The 23,940-nt window shown below is 37.7% G+C and overlaps 1 protein-coding gene across 1 annotated transcript; it reads left to right on the forward strand.

The window, feature by feature from the left end:
* Nucleotides 1-8,499: 8,499 nt before the first annotated feature.
* meox1 (mesenchyme homeobox 1) lies at nucleotides 8,500-17,921 on the forward strand. Its single transcript, XM_005794733.3, has 3 exons — nucleotides 8,500-9,408; nucleotides 14,139-14,311; nucleotides 17,166-17,921. The coding sequence occupies exons 1-3, from the start codon at nucleotides 8,907-8,909 to the stop codon at nucleotides 17,286-17,288; spliced, it is 798 nt and encodes a 265-aa protein (XP_005794790.1). The 5' UTR covers nucleotides 8,500-8,906; the 3' UTR covers nucleotides 17,289-17,921.
* Nucleotides 17,922-23,940: the final 6,019 nt, after the last annotated feature.

Genomic DNA, 23,940 nt, shown 5'->3' on the forward strand with positions numbered 1-23,940 from the left:
AATCATCTGTGATCATATGTGATTATTAGCACCTGTTGTTCCTTCCTCTCTCCAATCCCCTTTCCAGACACACACGTGCACACATGTATATATGCTGTAATTTATGTAAACAATACATTTTGTTCAGTACTCAGCAAATAGCTTGCAGATTATTTCTAGGATCTGTATCATATTGGAGCCCAAACCCTAAAATAGTTTTTTTTTGTTTTTGTTTTTTTTTATGATGGATCAGTCAGCCAGTAGGACTTCCACAGATTTTTATTGTAACATTAGAGCCAAGTCTTTGTAGCACAGACTCTGTTAAAATGTGCTGAGCATAGCATTGTGTTGGCCAAGCATCATCTATAATTCACCCTGCCAACTTCTGTTGCTGTCTGTTTTTGACAACCCTGAGTATTTTTAGTCAAACATTAGAAATAATTGACAAATTTGTTGAAAATGGTGATTGGTGTGTGTTACCTGGACTTTATCCTGAAACTTGTTGAGCTCTTCAGACCTTTCCCATTTCTGCTTTTTGGCATGGAACAGAATCCTCTGGAAAGAGGCTGTAGCCGTCAGGGAATACCATTTCCATGAGTGGGTGTACATAGTCTGCAGCAATGCTTAAGTAAAGCGTGTTAAAGTTACATGTACATCATATCGGAACACAAGGTTCCCCAACTGAACATTGCCCAAAGCATTACACTGTTTCTGTTGGTTTGACAGAAAAATCAACATCCCTGGGTGATAGAACAATCATATGATAGTGTTTTTAAATGATCATTGAAATAGTAGCTTAATTTATGATCTAACATATAAGCTTGTTATCTATTTTATGAATACATTTCTGCATAACAGTTAAGTAAAAAATTAATGCAACTCTGTATTTGACCCGTAATTGACTGGCAGCAGCAACCAGTCCAGGGTGTACCTGGAGACAGACACCAGCCCCCCAATTGCCCTGCAAGGACAAGTAGTTGATCAGTGTAATCAAACTTCCTCTCAATTCATATAGTCCACAGGTTCAACTGCATGGCTTCAGTAGTCGAGGATAACATAAATCATCTGTGGATGTGATGGAGAAGTCCACAGTTTATGACAGTAGTTTGGTGTCAAAATCTGTCAAACAAGAAATTTAGCTGTGTGTTAGGACAGAAAATATAATAATATAAAATATGATTCCTAAACTGTATTACATGTCAAAACGTCCATATTTAATTAAAGGTCAATTCCTATTTATTCACATATATTTCTGTTTATTCCAATCAATTCCCATAAAAAATGTCCAAATGTGAACATTTCCAATTCCAACTCAGACTACAAAAAAGGTTGGCGTCAAAAACCAAACTCTGCATTGACTATAATTTGAGTAAATGAAGCTTTTCCCTGCACCTTAACACTTCTTTCTTTATTCTGTTTCAATTAAGAAACTTTTTCACAGCCAGAAGCACTGACATCATTACTCTGTTTTGGCAGCTTCTGTGTATTTTTCAGCACAGCAGGCAGTTATGTATCTAGCTCAGCTAATGACTTCAGGTTGCATTGTTGGCAAAGTAAGAATAGAGAAAACACTCCATTTATTTTACTGAGATCCTTTCTTGCACATAACTGTTTACACACTCCATTGTACATTATAAATTCCTTTTGAAGCATGAATAATCACTCCCAGCTATTTGTCACTTTTCCATGTTTACAGTAGACTTTAAGAATGGTGGGTTAACACATATGGCTAAAAACATTTCCTGTTTCATGGTGCAGACTCTGGTTTACATTTTTCAACACTATTCCCCTCCTTCCACAAAGCATTTAACATGCAGGGTCTGCAATGAGCTCATAAAATATGACGCAGCCAGTAAATTAGCCAGATGGCCACACAGAACGTGACTTTCTCCTGCTAATGTGCAGGTGAAATGCAACACTTCAAGAGCTAATTTACCTTAGAATTTTTTATTTTATTTTATTTTTTTAGTTTATTGCTTAAAGGGAGAGTAGATGTTTTTAAGTGGTCGTTATGAGAAGTAGTGAGTAACAGGGAGTCAGTATATTAGCTGCAACAGAAAACTGTTGGAACAACCTCAGTCTGAAGAAACAGATTAGTTCTCATCAGAGTTAAGCTGAAGCTGCTCTGTGCGCATACATAAATATGTGCTACATTGTTCTAAGTGTGAGAACATGAAGTGAATTTGTGGAACTTTCTGAAGTTTGTGTTTAACAGATGCATCCATGTTGTACATATTCAGTGTGTGTATTTGGCTCAAGGTTGTGCAACTCAGAGTTGAACTGGCAGGATGGGTTACATTAAGAATCATGGTAACCACATGATGTCACTTTTGTGAGGTGGTAAAAAAACAAAGACAAGACAATTTACAAAAGTAGAACTGAAATCTAAGCTCAATATTGATATATCATTTTGTAAAATACTTCCACAAAACATCAATAAATAGCAAAATGGGGCAACTTTGGGGAGGGGTGCTACCCTCCACTATTGTCCTTCAACACAGGACCGGCCCAATGCATAAACAAATTAACCAGCCGCTTTGAGCCACAAGGCCACTAAGGGGGCCCCTCAGTGGAGCTGTTTTTTTTTTTTGTTGTTTTTTTTTTAGTAATAATTTCTATGTCATAATATCAAAAACACAATTTCACTATGAAGTGATTTGTTTTTACAATAATATATATTTGATAATGTATGTAGAAATTATTTTATTGATAAAAAAGATTTTAAAAATTACTCTTGGGGGCCCCTGGTGGCCGCGGTAGGTACCGCACGCTTCGCCGGTAACATGAGCTGCCGTGTAACGCATAGATCACGCCCAAAGCTCCGGTCAGAAGTTAAGTAAGCAAAACAATGTCTCAAAAAAGGACTTATCCTTCAGGGAGGGAGGAAAGAAAGAGGAAGAATACAAAAAATGCAAAATAAAGGTTTATTTTACTGTGCCTTGATGATGTAATGTAAAGGTGCTAATAGAAAATTAGCTGGATAGCGACCTGCAACGGTCCAGTTCAACAGGCAACCATTTATGCTAGGGTCTTTGTGTTTGTGTGAAACTGAGGCTACATAGCTGCTACATCGATGAGCTACTTTATGCTGTAGTTGGGGATATGTTGTTTTCTTTCTGCTGAGCATAATCATTTTGGGGCTAAAACAAACATTATTTTTACATTAACTTGTAAGTTATGAGAAACTTCTGTTAAAATCAAAATCAAACGTGCAAAGATGACCTGGTGGGTCGGTCTGTCAGTCAATAATAAATCAATAAATGGTCGATAAATCAGATGGCCAATAAATGTATCCTATTATACATGTATGTAATGTAAACGGCACTGCCAGAGATGCAATAAGTTTATAGCAGGTGTGTGAATGATCTAATGATCGGACTGCTGATTGCTATGTAGCCCTGAAGCCTGTCCACATTGTTAGCAGAACTAGAGGGCCCCAAAACCAAATTTCACTTAGAGCCCCATGGGGGCTTGGGCCGGCCCTGCTTCCACACCATATTCATGACGTGGAATGTGATTTGGTCAAATAATAAAGCGATGCAACTGTACAGATGTTTATTAGTGGAAATATAAGAAGAATCCTTTTCTGTATAAAAAGAGATGTTAGCAGACATTGTGAAGTGATATACAACAATAGCAGTATGAACCTGAACCAACAGCTGGATGTCCAAAATCTAGTGAAAACTCTTCAGATTTGAATTCAGAAGATCAGGCCTAAGTAAAACTTTTTACTTAGCGTTTCTTCTCCAACAAATTTAGTTTGGCATGAGTTCTGTCAACGGTAGGTAACATATAGACTGAACAACTTTTCTACACAACCTCGGTTGGAAAAAGTTTAAGGTATCTCTTGAAGTTGGAGAGTTAAGAGTCCTGCTGATCTTTCATTTATTGGATGGTGTGATTTGCTTCTTGGCTGCACCAGTTAGACAGCAGCAGCCTTTTTTATTGGCTCCCATCTCCAAGTCAGAAGCTGATATCTCAGTGGCACTGATGGTTACATAACCATGAGATAAATTAACAGCGGGGTGCTGGAGGGATTTCACAGATTGATTGTTTATGCTCATCATACTGTATGTGATTTCTAAATGCAACCCGCCACCTCACCTGTCAGTAAAGGAGATAGAAGGAGGCTCCCAGCCTAGTCAGATTCAGGTGAATGTGGGGTCACAGCCATTTTGCCGTCAGAATGAGGAGACTGATGAAGTGTCATGAAGATGGATCAGATTTAAACACGCGCACTAACACACACACGGTGTTGCTTACGCACTTAATCACACATTTTTATACATATTTATGCTCAATTTTTCTTCTCCGTCTACATGACTTAAACCTATACTTCAATATGAACTACCTCTGTTTTTTACTTCATTCTTTCTTTTTCTTCATTGGACACACACACACACACAGCCGCACCCCCCCCACCCCCCACGCAGACTCGTACACAGTGCTAGACTGACAGTAACAGGTTGTCGGCAGGGTGAGGGGTGATGTGACTAATGTCCAGCTCATTTATCTGCAGCTTGTGATGTGAGTCTCACTGGGTTTGAGTCCACATACTAAGGTTTCTCAAACAAACACGCTTTGTGTTGCATAAACATCGGCATAGCAGTGATCATATTTTACCACAGCCAGTGCAGAAGCATCCAGGGAAACCTGTTTATTATACAAAATGTATCATAAGTTTATGCCTTTCTTAAACATAAGTTTGGTAGCATTTATAGAACCCAAATTTCAAATAGGCCACAAGAGAATTATTCGGTCAGTTGTTACTGAGGAAGGAAATCTTTGCAAGCTACAAATATCTTCTCAAGTTTTATTGAGTCTTTATATATGTAATAATAGAGAACTCTTGAGAGTTTAAATGTAACCATTTGAACATGCTTGGTCTAATAAAGTTTAATTTTTCCCTATTTTATTTTGTGGTAATTGACTTCTTTACAGGGCCTTGCAAAAGAATGCATACCACTTTTTTTTACAGTCTTTAAAACCATTTAATATGTTTCAATGGGTTGATCCTCCGTCTTTATAACTTCTGGAGTACTGGATATTAGCAATTGGGTAAAATTTAAAACTGCAACAGAGTCTACGCCTCCAGGAAGCAATTGTTTTTCAATAGACGAAAGCCCAGACCCTCTGTACGAGGCAAAGTGTGGTACAAGGGCCTGGTTTTTTACCAGGCTAGGTCAATATCGAAATGAATTATTATTTTACCTCAGTTGTTTGTCTGAAGCAGTGACAGTGACAAAAGCAGTCCAATGTCCTAGTAAAGGTAATTAGAATCCATTTCTTCAATTTATCTGTGAAAGACAAAGTTTACATAAAAGCTATCATAGTTTGTTAGCATAGTTAGCACACCACAACAAGTGGAAAAAGGAACATGTGATTAAAATTTCTACCAAAAGTAAGATCAGTTTAATGTAAAATAAAACACAAGAAATGGCCCATCTAAGACAGAATATGCCATTTTTTCATGTTATAGCTCCATCTAATTATCGATCTGTAACACAGCTTGCTGAGACAAGAAGTTAGATAAATGCCTTTGCAAAACTTCCATGAAACACTACATGTAAAGTGGAGTTGCTTATAATCTACATGTTGATTTTTGCCAAATGATAACCATTTTAAGTTTGTGAACAGGTATTTTTTGGTACTGGACCTACTAAGGCTATTGCTGTAAATTGGCTTTGAAAAGCAGAGGGTTTGCAGTGTTTTTTTCTTTTCTTTCTAACTGAAAATTTACAAGATAAAAAGCCATCTGCTGATCTATGCCCATTTGATTTAACTTCTCGGTAAAGTGCATCCCAGCAGCCTGAATCGTTCTTTTGAGTTATTCGGATACATGCTGTTATTGACGTATATGTTCAGAGTGGTCACACAGAGAAACACACAGTAATTTATCTTGACACACAGATGGCCCCTGCTCTGACCACAAATGTAGTGTAACCTCTGCTCCCTGTGGTGTGGGCAGGACTCAGGCTGCCAGTAAAAACGAGGGATGCTTCATGGCTCAACAATTCGCTAGCTAAATGGAAAGGTTTTGCTGTGTGACCTGAAACTCTCTCCCATGTGCCTCTTTTTTTCCATTCTTTCTATATCTCATTTGCTCTTTTTTGTGTCGTTTTGTCTACTCTTGATTTTGCTGTCGAACTAAAAGTCAGATCTTTTGAGTTTTATTGCCTTACCTTACAATTTTGAACTAGTACTAAATGGAAGCACAGGGTCACTGCAACACCTACGATTAGCAATATCTTTCTTTTTTCTTTTTTTTTTTGCACTTTATGTAGGGCTTCATGCACTGATGTACATACTGAAATTAGCAAGGTAATTAATCATGCTCTTTACATGGGTAGCCAGCCTCTTGTCAGCTGTTTTAGAGTTGACGGTTATCGAAGATAACTCTAGTTTAACAAGAAGTGTTACCTTCATATGACTGTACATGTTTTTCAACACTGGGGAGATTTACAGGCAGCCAATTCTCCTTTTTGGGGGGCAAAGTGTAAAAGTATTCTTTCAGCCAGCTTACCGGCAACTAACCCAACAAAAGTTGGGATAGGCTATCCAGCCAATATCTGGGGAAATCTCAAACCACTTTGGCACCTTCCCTGCCATTCTATGAAAAACGCTGTTAAGTGTTTGAATGATTTGATGGAATTTCTTGTTTACTTTTCTTCAGAACCTTTACCTACCTTTGTACAGATTGATATGGGAGCTTATTTCAAATTGATGGATTTAATCCGTTTTCAAAAAACAAATCCTGTTCAGATTTTTTAAGAAGATGAGAATCACATGTTCTGATGTGTTTCATGTCCAAGATCCGAACAACACATGTTTCACAGTGGGAATAGTGTTCTCATTTTTGAGATGTAGACAATTCTTTATTTTTCATCTGGTCAAAGCATCTTCTTTCAAATGTCTGCTGTGTCACCCGCATAGCTTGTGGCAGACTTTACATAAGACTACTTAAAGATCTCTTGCAGCAATGGCTTTCTTCCTCCCTCTCTCCCATAAAATTAATATTTGTGGAATGCACATCTAATAGTTGCCAACAGATTTTCCTACCTGAGCTTTGGATCTCTGCTGTTTCTCAAGAGTCACCATGTACCTCTTGGCTTCCTTGCTGAGTAATTAAACCCTTTCCTGGATGACAGCCATGTCTTAGCAACTTAAGAGTTGTGCCATACTCTATGTTCAGATTATGGACTGAACAGTTCTCAAAGTACTCTTAATAACCAAACCCTACATTTTATATAGCTTTCTCTTTGACATGTTTGCTGTTGTCAGCATTTTCTGGTGTATTTTGGACTTTGGCAGTTTGTTTACTCGATTTCCATTTAGTCCTTCTACCTGTCAAAAACAGCAATTTACACAGTAGCTGTTATATATATTCATTTGTTCTAACTTTACATTTCTGCATAATTTTGTGGTGCTCTGTAAAAAAGATGCATGCAATGTATGTACAGTTATTTTTCCTCCGATCAGTTTGCTTTATGCCATGGACAGGTCGCGATGGACTGGCAGCCTGTCCAGGTTGTCTGCCCAATGACTGCTGGAGACAGGCGTTAGCCCCCTGTAATCCTACCAGGATCAGTGGGTAAAGACAGTAAATGGATGCATTATTGGATGGTTAGCTCGACCATTAAGTAAAGTCAGCTGTATGCACTTGAAACATTATTGAGCACCTCCACAAAAAAATATTCCCCTCCATAGCTTGTTCTCTCCTGTAACAAAATGCGTGATCCCCCACTTCTAGTTTCTAAGGGATTATGCCTCAGTTCATGATTATAAGCCTTTTGTGTTGTATGGTCAAAATCTGGTTTGGTGAAAACGGTTTTAAGGGGGTTTAAAGTCATTACTTCACAGGGAAAAGGCATATAGAGATGAAAAGTCACCGTCAAATAAAAAGGCAATGTCACTCTACCATAGGTTCAGTTGAGAGACAGTTTTAGTCCATGCCTGTGAAATATGGTCTTGAAATTCCATACTGTGTTTCCTCAACATCAGAAAACCTCGGGAGGTGTGAGCGCTTGCATAAAACCAATATCAGATCCAGTTGTTCTCTCACCTTGAAGCTTCAGAAAGTCCAACCAGGTGGTTTCAGCCACACATATACAGCCATAAAAAGAGAGAGGGAGAGGGAGAGAGAGATTTTTCAAATTTGATGGGACAGCCAGGGATTGGGGTTGGAGTGAAGGGGTTACGGTTAACTTTTCTTTAAAGGGTGTCAAAAAGGGAACTAAATTGGGTGTCAGAAAGCAGTAAGAAGCTGAAATAAGTCAGGGTCTCCAGCTCCCAGGTGGGTGGGTGCTTGCTTTATACTTTTCAGACAATGTCCCTTTAAAAAGCCCTGCGTCTGGAAAGCCCATTAGACGTGCATATAAAATTTCCCCCCCGTGATTAATAGATGATGAGGACGGGTTGGTCGAAGGGTACCAACATGTGGACGGCTTGGGGCTCCTCCTCCTGCAGGCTCATGTTTCACTCCATAAACTTGCCACTCTTTCCCACCTATGTGTTTAAAAAGGAGGAGGAGGAGGTCTCGCTTGTCAAGAACTCCTCAGAAGAGTTGTGAAAACAACCAGCCGAAGGAGGGAGTCACACAGTTGCAGATGCAGCTCCCACGCTGAGCCACGAGACAGTCAAATTCTTCAGAGAGTGTGTGAGCAGAAACGCCAGAGGACGTCACTTACACTCCCACAGAGAGAGCGCTGTCACTGGAAGGTGTCTATCCTCACGCTTTCTGAGCTGTGGAAAACTCAGCAGCCCACTGACAGGAGCCAGCCTTCTGCAGCAGATGAAATGAGAGCTTCGATAAGTTACATGTAGTCAAAAGTGGCAAAGATACAGGTTTCTAGAACTAGTTTGCATTTAGAGGAGGCTTTAAACTCAAGAAGATTACTCAAAATTGAGAGGAACTCTTTTGCATCACCATGGATCAGCCAGCGAGCAGCTGCATGCGGAGCGCCCATCCTAGCAGTCCCATCTGGGGGTGCATGAGAAACCCCCACTCCGGGGTCCCAGGAACCAATCTGCAGTCTCCGTACCAGCAAAGCCCATTCTCTCTACACCAAAAACCCGAGTTCCTGGCTTACACGGACTTCTCCACCTCCTGCCTGGTGCCAAGCGCACCCCATGCGGCCTACCCACGGGACGACAGACTCTATCAAGACAGCCACGGTGGTTACCCAAGAGCTGACTGGCAGTTCAACCCCTGCGAAACCCGGTCAAGGTCAATTGATGCCTGCCCACCCATTTCAGCCACGGTAGTGGGCACTGGAAGTGGTGGAGGTTCTGAGCTGGAGAACGTGGGGGCCGAAAGGGTTCCAGGCAGTGTCCCACCAGGGTGTCTGGATGGAGAATACTCACCCCAGAGCGTAGCATCAGCTGACTCGGACAAGAAGTGCTCTAATAAAAGGAAGAGAGATGTTGCAGGTGAGTCTGAGTTTGCTGTGCCAATGTTGAGGCAAGGCAAGTTTATTGCACATTGAACTATTCATACAGAGGGTCATTTGATTGCTTTATGGGAAAATATGGATTAGTAGAATTAACGTTAAACACAAAGATTCATTTATTGCACAATCATAAAATGCTATAAAGCAAACAGAGGGGGATTTAAAATGAAATGTATAAAATCAATGTGAACAGTCAATCATCCAGTCTACACCTAATTACTCACTAGAAATTGGAACATATAGGAAATTTTGAGTATCTAACAAAAAGTGGTCCTATCTTTTGTATTCTGGTGTACGTGATGATGGAGAAAGGAAGAAAATAACTGGAAATCTTTTAATTTTACCATCTCTGTCAAATAATCCTAATTTCCTCCAATGAAAAAGTTATTAATATCATTCTAGATAAATATCTATAAACACAGATTATAAACCAATGGCCAGGACACTTTTAAGCTTTTGGAATTTCCGTGTCAAGGTCAAGAATTTCTTCCTTGACCTGTATCGGACCTGGCAAAAACAAACAATCCGGCTATTTCCTTGCCAAATTGGGCATATTGTAGCAGCACTCTCTGCAGACCGCTGTGTGAAAGGTGAGTAGGTGACAAGACCTCAGTGTTAGAGATGCTTTTTAAGCTACAGTTACATCCTCTTATTGTCCAAGAGCTTATAATGAACCAGCTTTCATACGACTGGTTCATTATGTTTTATATCCGTCGGAAATGAAGCATTGCTTAAAACCAATTCATCCACATTAAAAAATGGTGCAAAACACGATACTGAGTGTTAGAGGGTAAACATTTCAACCTATCTGGTGCTTCAAAATTTGTTTACTGCAGGTGACAAAATAAATTAATAAATCTTGACCCCTTTGGAGGAAAATCAGAAACTCCTCTTAAAAGAGTTTTTCTGTTTCACCGTAAAATATTATGGCTCCTTACAGAGTATACTTCACTTAAAGGTAGGTGAAGTATTTACCTTTGAGACCAAAAGCAGTAGTAATTCTGTTGGATTTTTATGCCATTTACTCATCATATCTGATTTCACACATGCTAATAGGAGGTTGAAGTAACCGATAGGCGTGACGGACAAATTCCCAACAGTCTCAGGTGTAACTTTAGCAGCAAAAACCAACAGGCCAAAGGAAACGTTTATTTAAACTGAATCTAAATGCCCCAAATTGCCCGTTCTCCAGTTTTTCACTCTGGCAAAATAAAACTTTGTCCTCCACAGTACATTCAAATACCTAATTGTTGATGGTCTCACAATTTTGATTATTAGCAGGCATATCCAGTTTTATTATATAAAAATGGAAATTAAAACTTTAAAAAGTTTTAATGACTTTTTTTAGTTTAATCCTTTTACAAAAGCCATATGATTACAGAATGATTAGATTTGTTTATCTTTTGGCTGCTTCATATAAATAGCATGTTCTCCTGTCTTTCCCATTTTGGCTTTGAATAAGAGCGGCTAAGAAAAATTATATGCTTAAAGCCTATAGAAACAAGAAAAAAAATATAACTCGCGTGAATTAAAAATGCTTCAGTATGATTCATATTATAGGATTTTTTCAAATTTAATTTATGTGTCACAAATTATTTATACCCAAGAAAAAAGAAGGAGGATTGGATAGCCAATAAGAAAAAAATCATAGGGGCTTTGGTCCACTTAAAAAAACTTTCAGTTAAATGACATTCTAAAAATGTTGGGGTGTTTGTGTGGTGACAACGATTTCACTTTAACAGTTTTTTTTTATGTATTGTTTTTTACCAGTTAAACAAATGTACTCAAACTACAGGCTTGATTTTTTTTTTAATAATGCTTAGTGTGTAATTCTACTAATGCAAGACAAAAATAATTTATATGGTTAAAAAATATATATATATTTTTTTATTCTCTTAAAATAGAATGATCAGACTCAACCAACTATAACTCAGCATATCTGATAAAAGCTACCAAACCAATCCATACAGCAGACATGAGGCTTATTAAAAAAATGAGATGGGGGAGGATGAAACCCTCCACCCCACCCGATCCCCCACTCACCCACCCACCCACACCCCTGCTCCATACCCTCCCCCTGCCACCCCCCCACCCCTTCCCTCCCTTTCTTACCTTATTGTAACCTCCACTCTCTCCCCTGAAAACAAGCCAGACCACGTCTGGTAAATTCACTTTCCTCCAAGCCCACTTCTTACATTCTTATCCATTGACATTTTCCTGTCGTTAAGCCGTAACACAATCTCCCACTGAGTGCATGCAACATGTCTGACCACTGCATCAGCTCTTGGTTTTAGACAAAAAAAAAAAAAAAGAGCCATTCGCCTTTATAAAATTGACAGGCTGGTAGAAGAGCATATATTAGGAAAATGTCCCGGAGGCATTTGCATGACAGGCACAGCTGCTGTACAGTCAGCCTTCATGAGTTTTTGCTGATATGATAATGTAATGCAGATGAGGGATACTGCCAAATGTTGTATAGCAAAAGTTCTGTAATTTGACACTGACTTCACGCCAAATGTTTGAGTCTATTTTTTTCTTTTCAGCTATTATATCCTCTTAAATTATTGTAATTTATTTCAGAGATATTGATGTAAACATCTGTATGAACATTAGTAGTTTTACCTTTACTTATCTCAGTATGTTGAATCCTGACATAACCCCAGTTATGTTAATTTGGTGTGACCAAATGCATCGAGGAAAAAGATCACAGCATTTACGCTAATAGCCTTGTGTCGTTAGAGGAAATATAATTTCCAGGACATACAGGTCAGGTTCCTATATAATTTAGGACTATTTTGGTTGTGTTTTTCAGTAGTTTGAAAAAAAACAAAACTATTTATAACTTTGACCGTTTTAAAGGTCACCACGTTATCAAACTTAGGTCAAAATATATTTTCATTACTGAAGCTAAAAATACTGATTAGTTTATTCAACAAATTAATTATTCCATTTTTGAACAATTTTGTTTTCTCTATGAGATCACAACCATAAACATTAACTTACAGCTTCATTCAAATGCAAATCAAAGGCTAGTATAAAGAAAATTAGCTAACTGCATATTGAACTTTTACTCAGAGATTTCGCCTTGGATTGGTTCTAATTTACAACACTTTTAAATCTGTTTAGATTGAGACAAAATGCCTCCACCATCCAGCAAAAGCACCAAATGCTGTTTTCTTAGGGACCCCGCTGACTGCAGAAGCCTCCGTCATGCAAGTTTTACAGCCTCTGGCTGAGCAGGATATTTCTTAGTGGGTCAGTGGGGGGTGAAGGGGTGCAAGTTAGCATGTGGCCTGCCAGGTGTTCAGTTTAACTGGAAACCTGTTGGACACAGCTCCAGAGCAGAGAACTCTGAGTACAGCATCATTTGCGACACTTCATTATTTTCTGTACATGGAAAATAACAAAGCATGCACAAGCCTATGCATGCAAAATGTGTCAGATATGTTATATTTTTCTTCTTTGGCCCACTGTTCTGGCAAGGACAAGGCAAAGGTTCTCACTTTGACAAATTAGAACAATTTTGTGGGTATTACATCAGCTCGTAATGCGGCTACAAATGAACAATTATCACCCAAATGTTTTCCCTTTATTGGAGAGAAGGGGTTTCACAAAAAAAAGTTGAGCCACATTTGTTTGTTTATGTCCAGATTAATGAGGTATAAATTAAAAACAACAGAAATCAATAAACTGTAAAAAACTTTAGCAAAGCATTTTTGCTTGAATATTCAAAAATTCCTATCATAAATCAATGATTATATCATTATTGAAACATAATTATCACATTTAAAAATTAAAAACAAATACTCAGGTGATCCATTAAAATAATTCACTTGATCAAATGCATGAATATAAGACAATAATTTTTTTTTAGATATAGAGACAGTGTTAATGTATTAAATGCATTTATTTTCACTTTAAATTGTAATTATGGCATTTGCAAATAATTGTCTATTTTTTTGTATTATTGCACTGCAGTATTTTTTGTACTATGTGTATTTGCTTTGGGAATTATATATTCATTTTCTATACATGGTGTGCGTCATTTTCATATGGATATTTCAGGAATTTTTTCCTTTATGTCTGCTGTCATGCACAGATGAGTTAATGCTGCTCTTCCCAAAGGGCTCCGGTGGGAAACCGTCAGTCAGACCTGGACACATCCGCACCTTTGTTCTTTTGTTAGATGCTTTAATGATGTTCCGCTGCATTCCTCTCCTAACTCAGTCCCTCTGTGGCCAGTTTGGTGGCCCCTGCCCTGCGCGCGATACATTCTCACACATAGACGCACACGCCAACACACACACGTGTGTGAACCACAATATATATAAACGACTGCTCAGACGGAGAAGCAGTAACTTGCAACGTAATTCATCCATATTCAAAGATAATTAAGTGGAAAATGCAGCTTTTATTGGGGGTGAACTTGAGTAGTAAGTCGAGGTCAGGGTGGTCATTTTGTGCTGCTTTTAATGTGAAGTAAACTGACTTTGGACTGTGGTTTGGTAGCTTGCGAAGATTTTTCTTTTTTTTTTGGTTTGTTTAATAGTTGATGGCTGAACATTAAAAGCCTGAGAACTAACTCACAGCAGATTATCCGATGATTTGCAGGTAATTACTGAAAAATAGAGGATTAGCTTCATGTGAAAAAAATCAGACAGGGAACAATCAAAACCCCAGCAAACAATGTTTATTTTTGTCTCTACCTAGATATTCAGGATTCCAGTTTTAAGGTGGATTCCAGCTGCAAGGCCAGGAAAGAGCGCACAGCATTCACCAAGGAGCAGCTGAGGGAGCTGGAGGCAGAGTTTACCCATCACAACTACCTGACAAGACTCCGTCGCTACGAGATCGCCGTCAACTTGGACCTCACAGAGAGACAGGTACCAGGCTTTTACTGAAAAAAAAAAGTCTGTTCAACACAAATACATTTATACTTTTGGAATAAAACCCTACACATCTAATTAAAAGCAGTCTGATTAGCGAGAAAAGAAGGGAAGAGGTTTTAAAATCTTCTTCAGTCACTAAAAGTATTTTAACCAAAGAGCGTTGTGAACATGACCAGGTAGAACTTGTATATGGTGCATGAAAAGGGTTGTGTTCCGAGACTCATTTAGAGCCAGTCAAGCTTAAAACCATCAGGTTGCCTGCTGGTTTTTCTATTCTTTTTACCAGTTACAAAAACACAAATGAATAAGAAAAAAGAAATGAATTTCTGTTTCTGACCTGGCAGAACCTCTATACAATATTCATGAGCACAAATAGTCCAAAATCATTTACAAAATATCAAAAAATGTTACATTTGCTGCTTGATCAAGACAGTAGTTAAAATTATACACATTTAACTGAGTGAAGATATATAAAAATTCCTACAGCGTGAAAATCAAAGGCAACTTTTCAAGGTAAAAGATACAAACATTGTCTAAAACGTCAGCTGAGCAAGATTATCCACATTAAAGTCTTTGCCTAATCTTCAGGTATTTTACAATCAAGTGTAAAACCAGCTAATTCCAGTCAGCAGCCAATATCTTGGTGCTACTCTGCTTTTCAATAGCTAAAAATATTAAGAAAAAATATATTCAATCAACATTAAATAAGTAAAAAAGATATCCTAAAACATTTTTAATAACCCCAAGGTGGGGGAGCACAAATCTTAGAAATTAATTAATAGATTTTCAGAAAATATCAACATGTTTTAAATTATTTTTGCAGTGCCGTAGAGTAGGTACTTTTAAGGGTTCAGTAAGCACCAGGAACTCTCATACTAAACTACTGCTGGTTAAAAAAAATATAAACCTGGTTGAAAATGCCAATTACACAACTGTATAACTAAATTATTCATTTTTTTAAATTCATCTGAGTTCTGTTTATAATCTCTTGTGCAAGAGAATATTTCAGCCTCCAATTATACTGCCATGCTGATGCACAAGCGCAGATGCATCTGAATTACAATGAGCATTTTTTCCACAGTGCTTTTCAGCCTGTGGTTTGGGCAGAATGACGTGCAGCTGTAATTGTTGAGGCAGCTCCAGACTCGCTGAAATCGGGCAAAAACATGTGTCGATGCTGCTGGATCAGAGCTCAGTCTGCCTGTCAGAGCCAGCGCTCGTCCTAATGAGGCCGCCGTGCAGTGACCACACACACGCTGTCGTCTGTTGCTTAATATCAATCCCAGCCTTCCTTAAGAGCACACACACATCACACTCACACAATCAAGGTTCATCTTCACTCAGAGCTCCGTAATCAACCACACGCAACTTTACAATAAAATGCTCAGGCTATTTGTGATTCTAAGTTGTGGTGAGTGGACACTATAATTCAAATTTCTATGATTTATAAACCTTTTTATTTTTAAGCTAATGTTCCTTTAAAGACTTTTCACTACAATATAAACCAGTTAGAGATTTTGAGGTGACATTTGCTGAAAACCTCATGGTACTGATTTCAGTTGTTTCCTAGTTCAATAAGGTATAAATAAATGCAGATTTATGTTCTTGCTCCAAAAAATTATGATAATTCGTAGGTGGTATATACTTCTGAAAAGACACATAACCTATTGATTGGCAACTCTGTAGTGTATCTGATACTCTTAGATTTTCGAGCCAGAACCAAGAGCTGTGTTTTGGCAACTCATGTTGTGCAAAAAACCCAAGTGATTTTTATCCTTCGCTCTGAGATTTATGGGGGATTACTTGTCAATTTTTTTTATTATTTCCAGTATGGTTTTTTTTCTGACTGTGTTATAGATTTGTCCAAAACAATTGCAAAATGAAGAAAGAAGTCACATCTGTTGTGCTATGAAATCAATATCTGGTGTAGCTCTGCATTTGAGCTTTGTATTCAAGCTCCAAAGAAGAGTTTTGCTGGAGACATTAAAGAATTACTTTGTTTGTAGTCATTTTATTGTGCTTGCTAAAGTTTTTAAACTGCATATAAAAAGTCAAATTCCAGAGAAAATATTTAAAGTTTATGAAGGTAAATTAATTAATCTGCTGCAGCTCAAATATGTATATCCAATAGGTGGTGATCTAAAAATTTGGGGTCATTGTTATTTATCAGACATAAACCATTAAATACTAAGTATTGAAGAAAAAAATGCAAAAACAATTATGTCTACATATTTAATTGTTGAATAGTTTATTCTCTGAAACTTTTTTGACACCAAATCTGCCTAATATTCTAGTGCTGCCATCAACCATCCCTCTCCTGCTGTTAATTTTGCTTTCATGAACATTGAAAATAATCCTACACCAGTTTGTGTGTTTCCTCCTGTGCATTCTTCTCTGTCTTCTCGAACCCTCAGTCGGTTGTTGCAAATGGCCTCTTCTACTGAGTCAGGTCCTGCTGTAGGTTTCTTCCTGTTAAGGAGGAGTTTTTATCTCCACTGTTGGAGATAAAATGAGGGATTGCTGTAAAGTCAGTGACTCAACACTAACAGTTTTCTGCTGTCACTACGTGCTCATCCAGCAGAGTGAATGCTTTGTGTCAATGATTCAATGCAATCAGCTGGCTTTCCTCAAAACATTTTTTAAATTGCTTTGAATATTCAGCTGAGCTTATTGTACTGTTTGAAAACTAAGATCATTTAGAATCTCTTGTTGTGATTGAATTGATTTTTTTTTACAGTGCCTTGAGATGACATTTGTGAATCTAAATAAAACTGAATTGAATTGAATATTCTTTAATATTCTTTGTGTATTTGTAGTTTAATAATATTCATGTATTTTCTCATCCCAGGTTAAAGTCTGGTTCCAGAACAGAAGAATGAAGTGGAAGAGAGTGAAGGGAGGACAATCAGCCTCACCAAACGACCTGGAAAATGATGACTTGGACTCAGCCGCTTCACCCAGCTCTGAATGAAGGAGGCCATCACTGTAGAAAATTACAAAAAAAAAAAAAAAGATGCAACTCGATCAGCTGGACATGAACATAACATTTGTTTAATTCTGTGGAAAGTTGGCTGGTAGAAGCTTTAATTTTTAAGACTTCATTTTTTAAGTATCCCATTGGAAATAAAAGACTGAGCACAGCTTGTACTGTTTTCTGTTGTACATAGTTGATGTAATAAGCTGCGTTTTGACATTTTACTGATAAATACTCAGACTGACAGTTTTTGTACTGACTGTTTAAATATGAATGAAACTTGAGCTCAGTCTGGATTGGTGACAGACAGAAGCTTTAGGTGTCTCAATGACATATCAGACTGTGATTGTGTTTGAAAACAAACCCTCTCCTTCCAGTATTGTTAGCAGGGCCTTTGATGCTTGACTACAACCACCTGGAAAGACTCCGACTGCACTCGCGTTGCCAAGTCCTAAGTGCCTCCGAGTCCGACGTTTTGTTTTTTTTAATAATTTGTCAGTTTCTTCTTTTGCTTGTAATTTTTTTCTCTAACGCTTTTTTTATCTCTCTTTTTATACAATTTGAATGCCATTGATAAAACACAGATGTTGACTTTTTCTGCAAAAAGAATAAATCATCTTTTGCAAACGATTTCTTCCATCTGCAGCAGCTTCTGAGTCATCAATTGAACACTTGGTACAGTGTGTTCTTGGCTGAACAACTCATTTGTGGACAGTTTGGTGAGACAATGAGAGCATCCATCGTTAAAAATTTTGAAGTGGGATAAAGAGTGGGGCGAGGGCAACGACTCCTCACACTAGTGAGATTTCATGAAAGAAAGAACAGGACGCATACACACTCATACCTAATGATATTTTAGAGAGCCTAATTAACCTAACAGTCAGATTTTTGGACGGTGGGAGGAAACCTGGGGAGAACCTACGCATCCACCAAGGGAAATTATGAAAACTCTATGCAGAAAGATCCCAGGCCAGAATTCAAACTCCTGCATCAAGACAACAGTAAAATCATGCGTGCCAGCGAGCAGCCCCGTTCTAAAGCAATCCAATTCATTCCAACAAATATAGTCAAATTAAAATCCAGTGATGTAGTAATCAATTGTAGTTATAAAAACACAATCAAATTTGGTTGACCATATAATGCCAGTTGGTAAAAAGATCAAAGTGAGCCCAGCCGTTGCCTACAAGTCATGAACTTGACAACCACCATAAACATCATGGATCCTCCAACAGAACCTCATTGACGGTAAACTCTATATGAAAGAAAACAGAGTTAACGGCCACAGTAACTCCGTTAACCAGTAGTACAATGGAAGAAAGGTTGAAGAAATATATTGGTTATGACTGTATTTTACTTAGGGATATCAGAGGACAGGGGGCTGAAATCAAATGCTCAGTTGTGTGGAAGGAACTTATGACACAACCAACACACATTACATTTTGTCAAATGCTATCATCAAAATAATAAGAACCATAATACATCAAATATAAACAACTGTTCCTTTTATTTTTGTTTAAATACAAGTCTAAACAAATGGGTTTTTAGCCTTGATTTAAAGGAGATCAGTGTTTTTGTGACTAGAAAACAAAATAAGGAAGGTGTTTTTGCTGCTAGAAAGTGAAATAATTAAAACAGCACATTAGAAGTGTTCATTATTAATTATTAAACCTATCATTATATTTAATGAGGACATTCTTTCTAATTTTAAGAGCGTACATTTTTTGTTTAGTAGCAGGAATTTCACCCACAGATATTACAGTTGACAAAGTTTGTCCTTTAAGGCAGTCTTAGTGAGCGAAGTACAATATGAGGAAGCCTCCTTGATTTTTTAGCAGCCTAATTCCGTCACATCTTCCTCACTAAATCCCAAATAAAATAATCACGTTCAGTTTTAACACTCAACATTTTTGTATGCGGCTAAAGGAAACCCCACAAAACATGTCTTTATTTCATTTTCCAAGCAACTGAGCATTAGTAATAAAGATGATTAAAACTAACATAAAATAAATTAGAATTATGTTTTATTTCTACTAACTCGGGTATTGTCAAATTGTGTAATTTTTTTAGGCTTTTGAGGTGTTATTAATCCTATTGAGGCAATAGAAATGGAAATGTGTTTCAGTGGAAACAACGTAACGCAGCTGTTCTTGTAACCGCGGCATAAATATGTCCACGATTGTGGGATTATTTTAATTTAGTGTCACATGGGCATGCCATCTCACTTAAATTAAACATTTGGCCAAATTCACTGGAAACCTGTTTTAGGAATATTGCTGCTGAGTGCTAAGGGTGAAGTCACTGCCTGCTTGGAACACTGATTAATGTTTTCTTATTCCTCTTTGCCCACAGAGACACTCGTGTTCAAAGGAGAGGAGTTATTTCAAGAATGTTTCCTTCAGTCGAATCTGCTTTTATAATCAAAGCTTGTGGAAAAGGTCTTCTTTAACCTTACTTTGGATGTGACTGTCGAATGGGCAGAGCAAGTGGAGGGGCATTCTTTGAGCATGTTCGGGCATAACTGTGCCGTGGATTTAAAAAATCTGCACAACCCTGGTAAAATAAAGGGTTTTCTTAATATAACAAAATGAAATCAGAATGAATCATCTCAAGACTTTTTAAACATTTATTTTGACATTTTATCCTGCTAAAATAATAATAATAAAACAACCATATCTGTTTCAGGGAAAATGCAATAAATAAAAACCTTTATAGTCTGGTTGCTTAAGTTTGAACATCTTTAAACGTCTGTTTTGTTGATGACCCTTTTGATTCAATTGCATCATTTCATGACAGGAGCGTGGCCATTTTTGTTCATCATATTCGCAAAAGTTCTCCCAGTCTTTCAAGACTGTTGTGAAGATATCTGCCTTGCATTCTCAGGTGACCTCACAAATTTTCTGTAATATGTACGGTTGGATTTTGGATGCATCGATGCAAAACTTTAATCATCTTGTTCTGCTTGAACTTCAAGCAATGGAGGAAAATAAAACCCTTATTCTCCTTCAGTTTTCAAACAAACACCAGACTGCTTTGGTTCAAAGCTGACTGGTATTTGCAACTCTTTACTATTTTTTAAAAAGAGGAAAAATAGCTCCATCTGAAGATCAGTAAACTCTTTTTTTTCCCTCCTGTGCTTTGGGGAGATTCTCTTTCTATTGAGGGTGCTGTGCTGACCCTAAATTGAACATACCCTACAATCACCAGCTGCTTATTTAGAAAATGTCTGCAACACAAAACACAATGATACATAAGGAAGGAGATTTTTTTACACTTAGGATCAGATGTCTTCACAGCAGGATAATGTGCCTGTTGTTGTGGTAGAGGGCAAAGGGGCAAATAATTCAGTTTCAGTTAAAGGTCCTGGAGATGTTTTGTTGGGTCACTGGTTCAACTGTTCCTGTTGCTGTTCGTCAGGTAGTTTTTTCCAACAAGACAAGACAAACAGCTGGAAGGGGTCAAAGATACCCACATAAAGAAGTCTGAATATGTCTTTGCAAGGCCGTATAGGATATGAGAACCCCTCAGTGTTGTTAATGGTTGTATCTGTGCCTTTATGTTCTATGCAGCATCTGGCAACCTGGTGGAGTTGTGACTAATAGTTCTTCTTGCTGACTACATACCAACACAACATAAGCAGGATTCATTGTTGTCGAGTCTTTGCTCAAACTTTTCTATCTTCCTCTATTCCCAGACAGACATCATGGATATTAGGCAAAAAATTTATTAGGCAAAAAAATAAAATAAAATAAAATTATATATATATATACACTGCTCAAAAAAATAAAGGGAACACTTAAACAGGTGTTTAACACTTAAAGTGTTCCCTTTATTTTTTTGAGCAGTATATACAGTATATGCTAGTGTCATTGTGCTATGCCTGTATACAGTTTATATAACTTTTTTTTTAGAATTTTTATTATTATTGCTTACAGGTAAAGAAAACCTAAAATTGTGTGTCTCAGAAAATTACAATATTACATTAGACCAATCAAAAACATATTTAAGCACAAATGTCAGGCTTCTGAAAAAAATATAATCACAATTACACTTCATAAAATATTAGACTTTATTCATATTACAAATGAAAAAAGCTGTATTTGATCTCATGAAATAGTTTCTTTTGCGTATGTCTGATCTAGGGAGAATATAGGGCCCCTTATCATATTCCTGACCCAGAGCATGGTACTGTCACTGCCATTTTTCAGATACATGGTTCTGGACCATGTATTTATAAAACACTCTTTGCACAATAAGAACGTTTTGTAGCTACTATCAGACTCAGATAGGAGCAGTTTATGGCCCTAAACCCTTATAAATTCAAGATGATGTGAAATTGCATGTAGCATGTTGAGATATAACCAAAAATCTATTCTGAAATTATTGTGCAATCATCATAAAATAATGACCAGCTTTATCAATGGTTTCATAATGTTTGGATGACACTTGTCTTTTGAAGGATGCCAAGTAATTTTTAATGTGATATGCTTGAGGCACATGCAAGCAGATAATACTGTCCAGTGAATTAAGTGACACAGCTGCAAACTGCAACTCCAAATAACACACAGCTTTGAAAAATCTTATATGTGCCCCATTGTAAGATGATATATGAAAGTGGACTTGGTTTGAAAATTGGATATGTGTTGCTCAGACTGTAAAAATGTAAACAATAATAAATTATTCGCAAAAAACCAATCATATATTCATAGCCTAAATTTAAGGATTTGCACATTCATACGTCTATGTTATTGCAACTTTTAATGTTTTACTATCATGCAAATCACTTTTTCAGAGAAATTGTACAGTACATGTGTCACATGAATTAATTTTTTTCAACTGATAACCTGTCATTTTAGTAGGAGTGTTCAGGATTGTTTGATCCGCTGTATAAGTAACATTAGAAGAAGCTGTTAAAACTTCATTGACGCTGTAAGAAAGCAAGTTTAACACAGATCAACTACTTTACAAACAGATAAGTGAAAAGAGAAGCCTTCATTTTAGTCTCTTTGGGTGTTTTGGCAGAATCACATCACCGCCGAATTAAATCTAATCCATGAGTCTGACCACCCCAGCGCCTTTTAAAGAAACCTCCACAGCGAAATAACAACATTCCAGCCTCATTAGTTTACACTGCTGATATTAATACTATCATTACAATTGGACATGGTTTATTTGTACTACTATTACCACTAATACAATAATAGACCCTAATAGAGGTTGAGTGAGGGGGTGGAGAACAGGATTGACTTGGAGTCGTTCCACCTCCAGCAGCTGCAGCGGGGGCCCAACCAGGGTCAGGCGTACAGTAACACTTGACCCCCACACTGCTTGTGTGTACGTGTGTATGGTCAAACCCTCCCATCAGCTCCAGTCCCTGCAGACCAGCAGAAAGGGCAGTAACCTCTGAAGGCTTTGTTTGGCCGGCCGGATTGGGAGCATAGGCCCACCATTGTAAGTCTGGGGACTCCTCAGCTCCAGCTCTTGTTTTCTTTGGGAAGCAGGAAATTGGATGACTGGCTACCTGCTACAACAACATCCTGTACTTGAGAAGCCGTCTTTTCACCCATACCCACCTATTATTTCCTTTTTCCATCATACACAAGTGGTCAGCCAACAAGGCTTCTCTTTTTTCTTTCTTTTTTTTCTTTTTGGTCCAGCGAGCGCCTTGCGTGGGTTTGTCTCAGTTCCACTCAGGTTGAGATCAAATTGGCCCCATCCAGATGCTTCCGTTAAAAATAGTGTTTAGGGGCCAAATGCTTTCAGCTTTTGGAGCCTGACTTCAGCTCAGCAGGTTAATGGCTCTTTGTGAGCTGGATGAAATGATAATGATGATGTTACAGCTCTGTCAGTGCTTCTTTGGGTCAGTTTTGTCCAATTAGAATCATCTGCAGAGACCACTTGTTGCTACAAAAACATTCTTGAGGATTATAGAGATGTCCAGAAGAACTGTGTGGGCATTGATGGGAGTTTAATCAGATCTGACCTTGTTGACATTTCACCTCTGTTTAAGACATAAATGGACTCCGTTACAATCATTTCATCATTGGATGGATTTTGGATCTTCGTGAGTTCTTCAAAATTATACTGCACCTGTGACTGTGAAACTACTATTCCTTGCATACAACTCCACAGTGCTTTGCAAAATTACTAGAAATTCAAAGTATTTTATTGGGATTGTATGTAATGGACCAACAGAAGGTAGAAATGGTAAAGTGATATGAAAAGGATTTATGGTTGTGAGAATATTTCACAAAAATATAAATAGTATGGCATACGTTTATATCCAGCCCTCTTTACTCTGATATCCCTCAAAAAATCCAGTGCAACAATATCGTAAGATGTGAAATTCTTACAGAACATTGCTTAATCCATCTGCTAACAATGGAAAGAGTATAGCACAGCTGCAAACTTAAGAAAACATGGCCACCCACCATGTAGGCTGGGTAAGGAGAGCATCAATCAGGGAAGCAACCAAGAAGTCGATGGTTACTCTAAAAGAGAAAATGTTGACCGGACAACTATTAGTTGTGAACTCCACACATCTTCCTCTATAAAGAACAGAGACAAGAAGACAATCTTTGTTAGAAGAAAACCAGAAGACACAGCAGACCCGTGCTCTGATCAGATGAGCCAATGCAAAACACAATGTGTG

This window comes from Xiphophorus maculatus, chromosome 10 (genome assembly GCF_002775205.1).
Source record: "Xiphophorus maculatus strain JP 163 A chromosome 10, X_maculatus-5.0-male, whole genome shotgun sequence".
In the NCBI taxonomy this organism is placed as follows: Eukaryota; Metazoa; Chordata; class Actinopteri; order Cyprinodontiformes; family Poeciliidae; genus Xiphophorus; species Xiphophorus maculatus.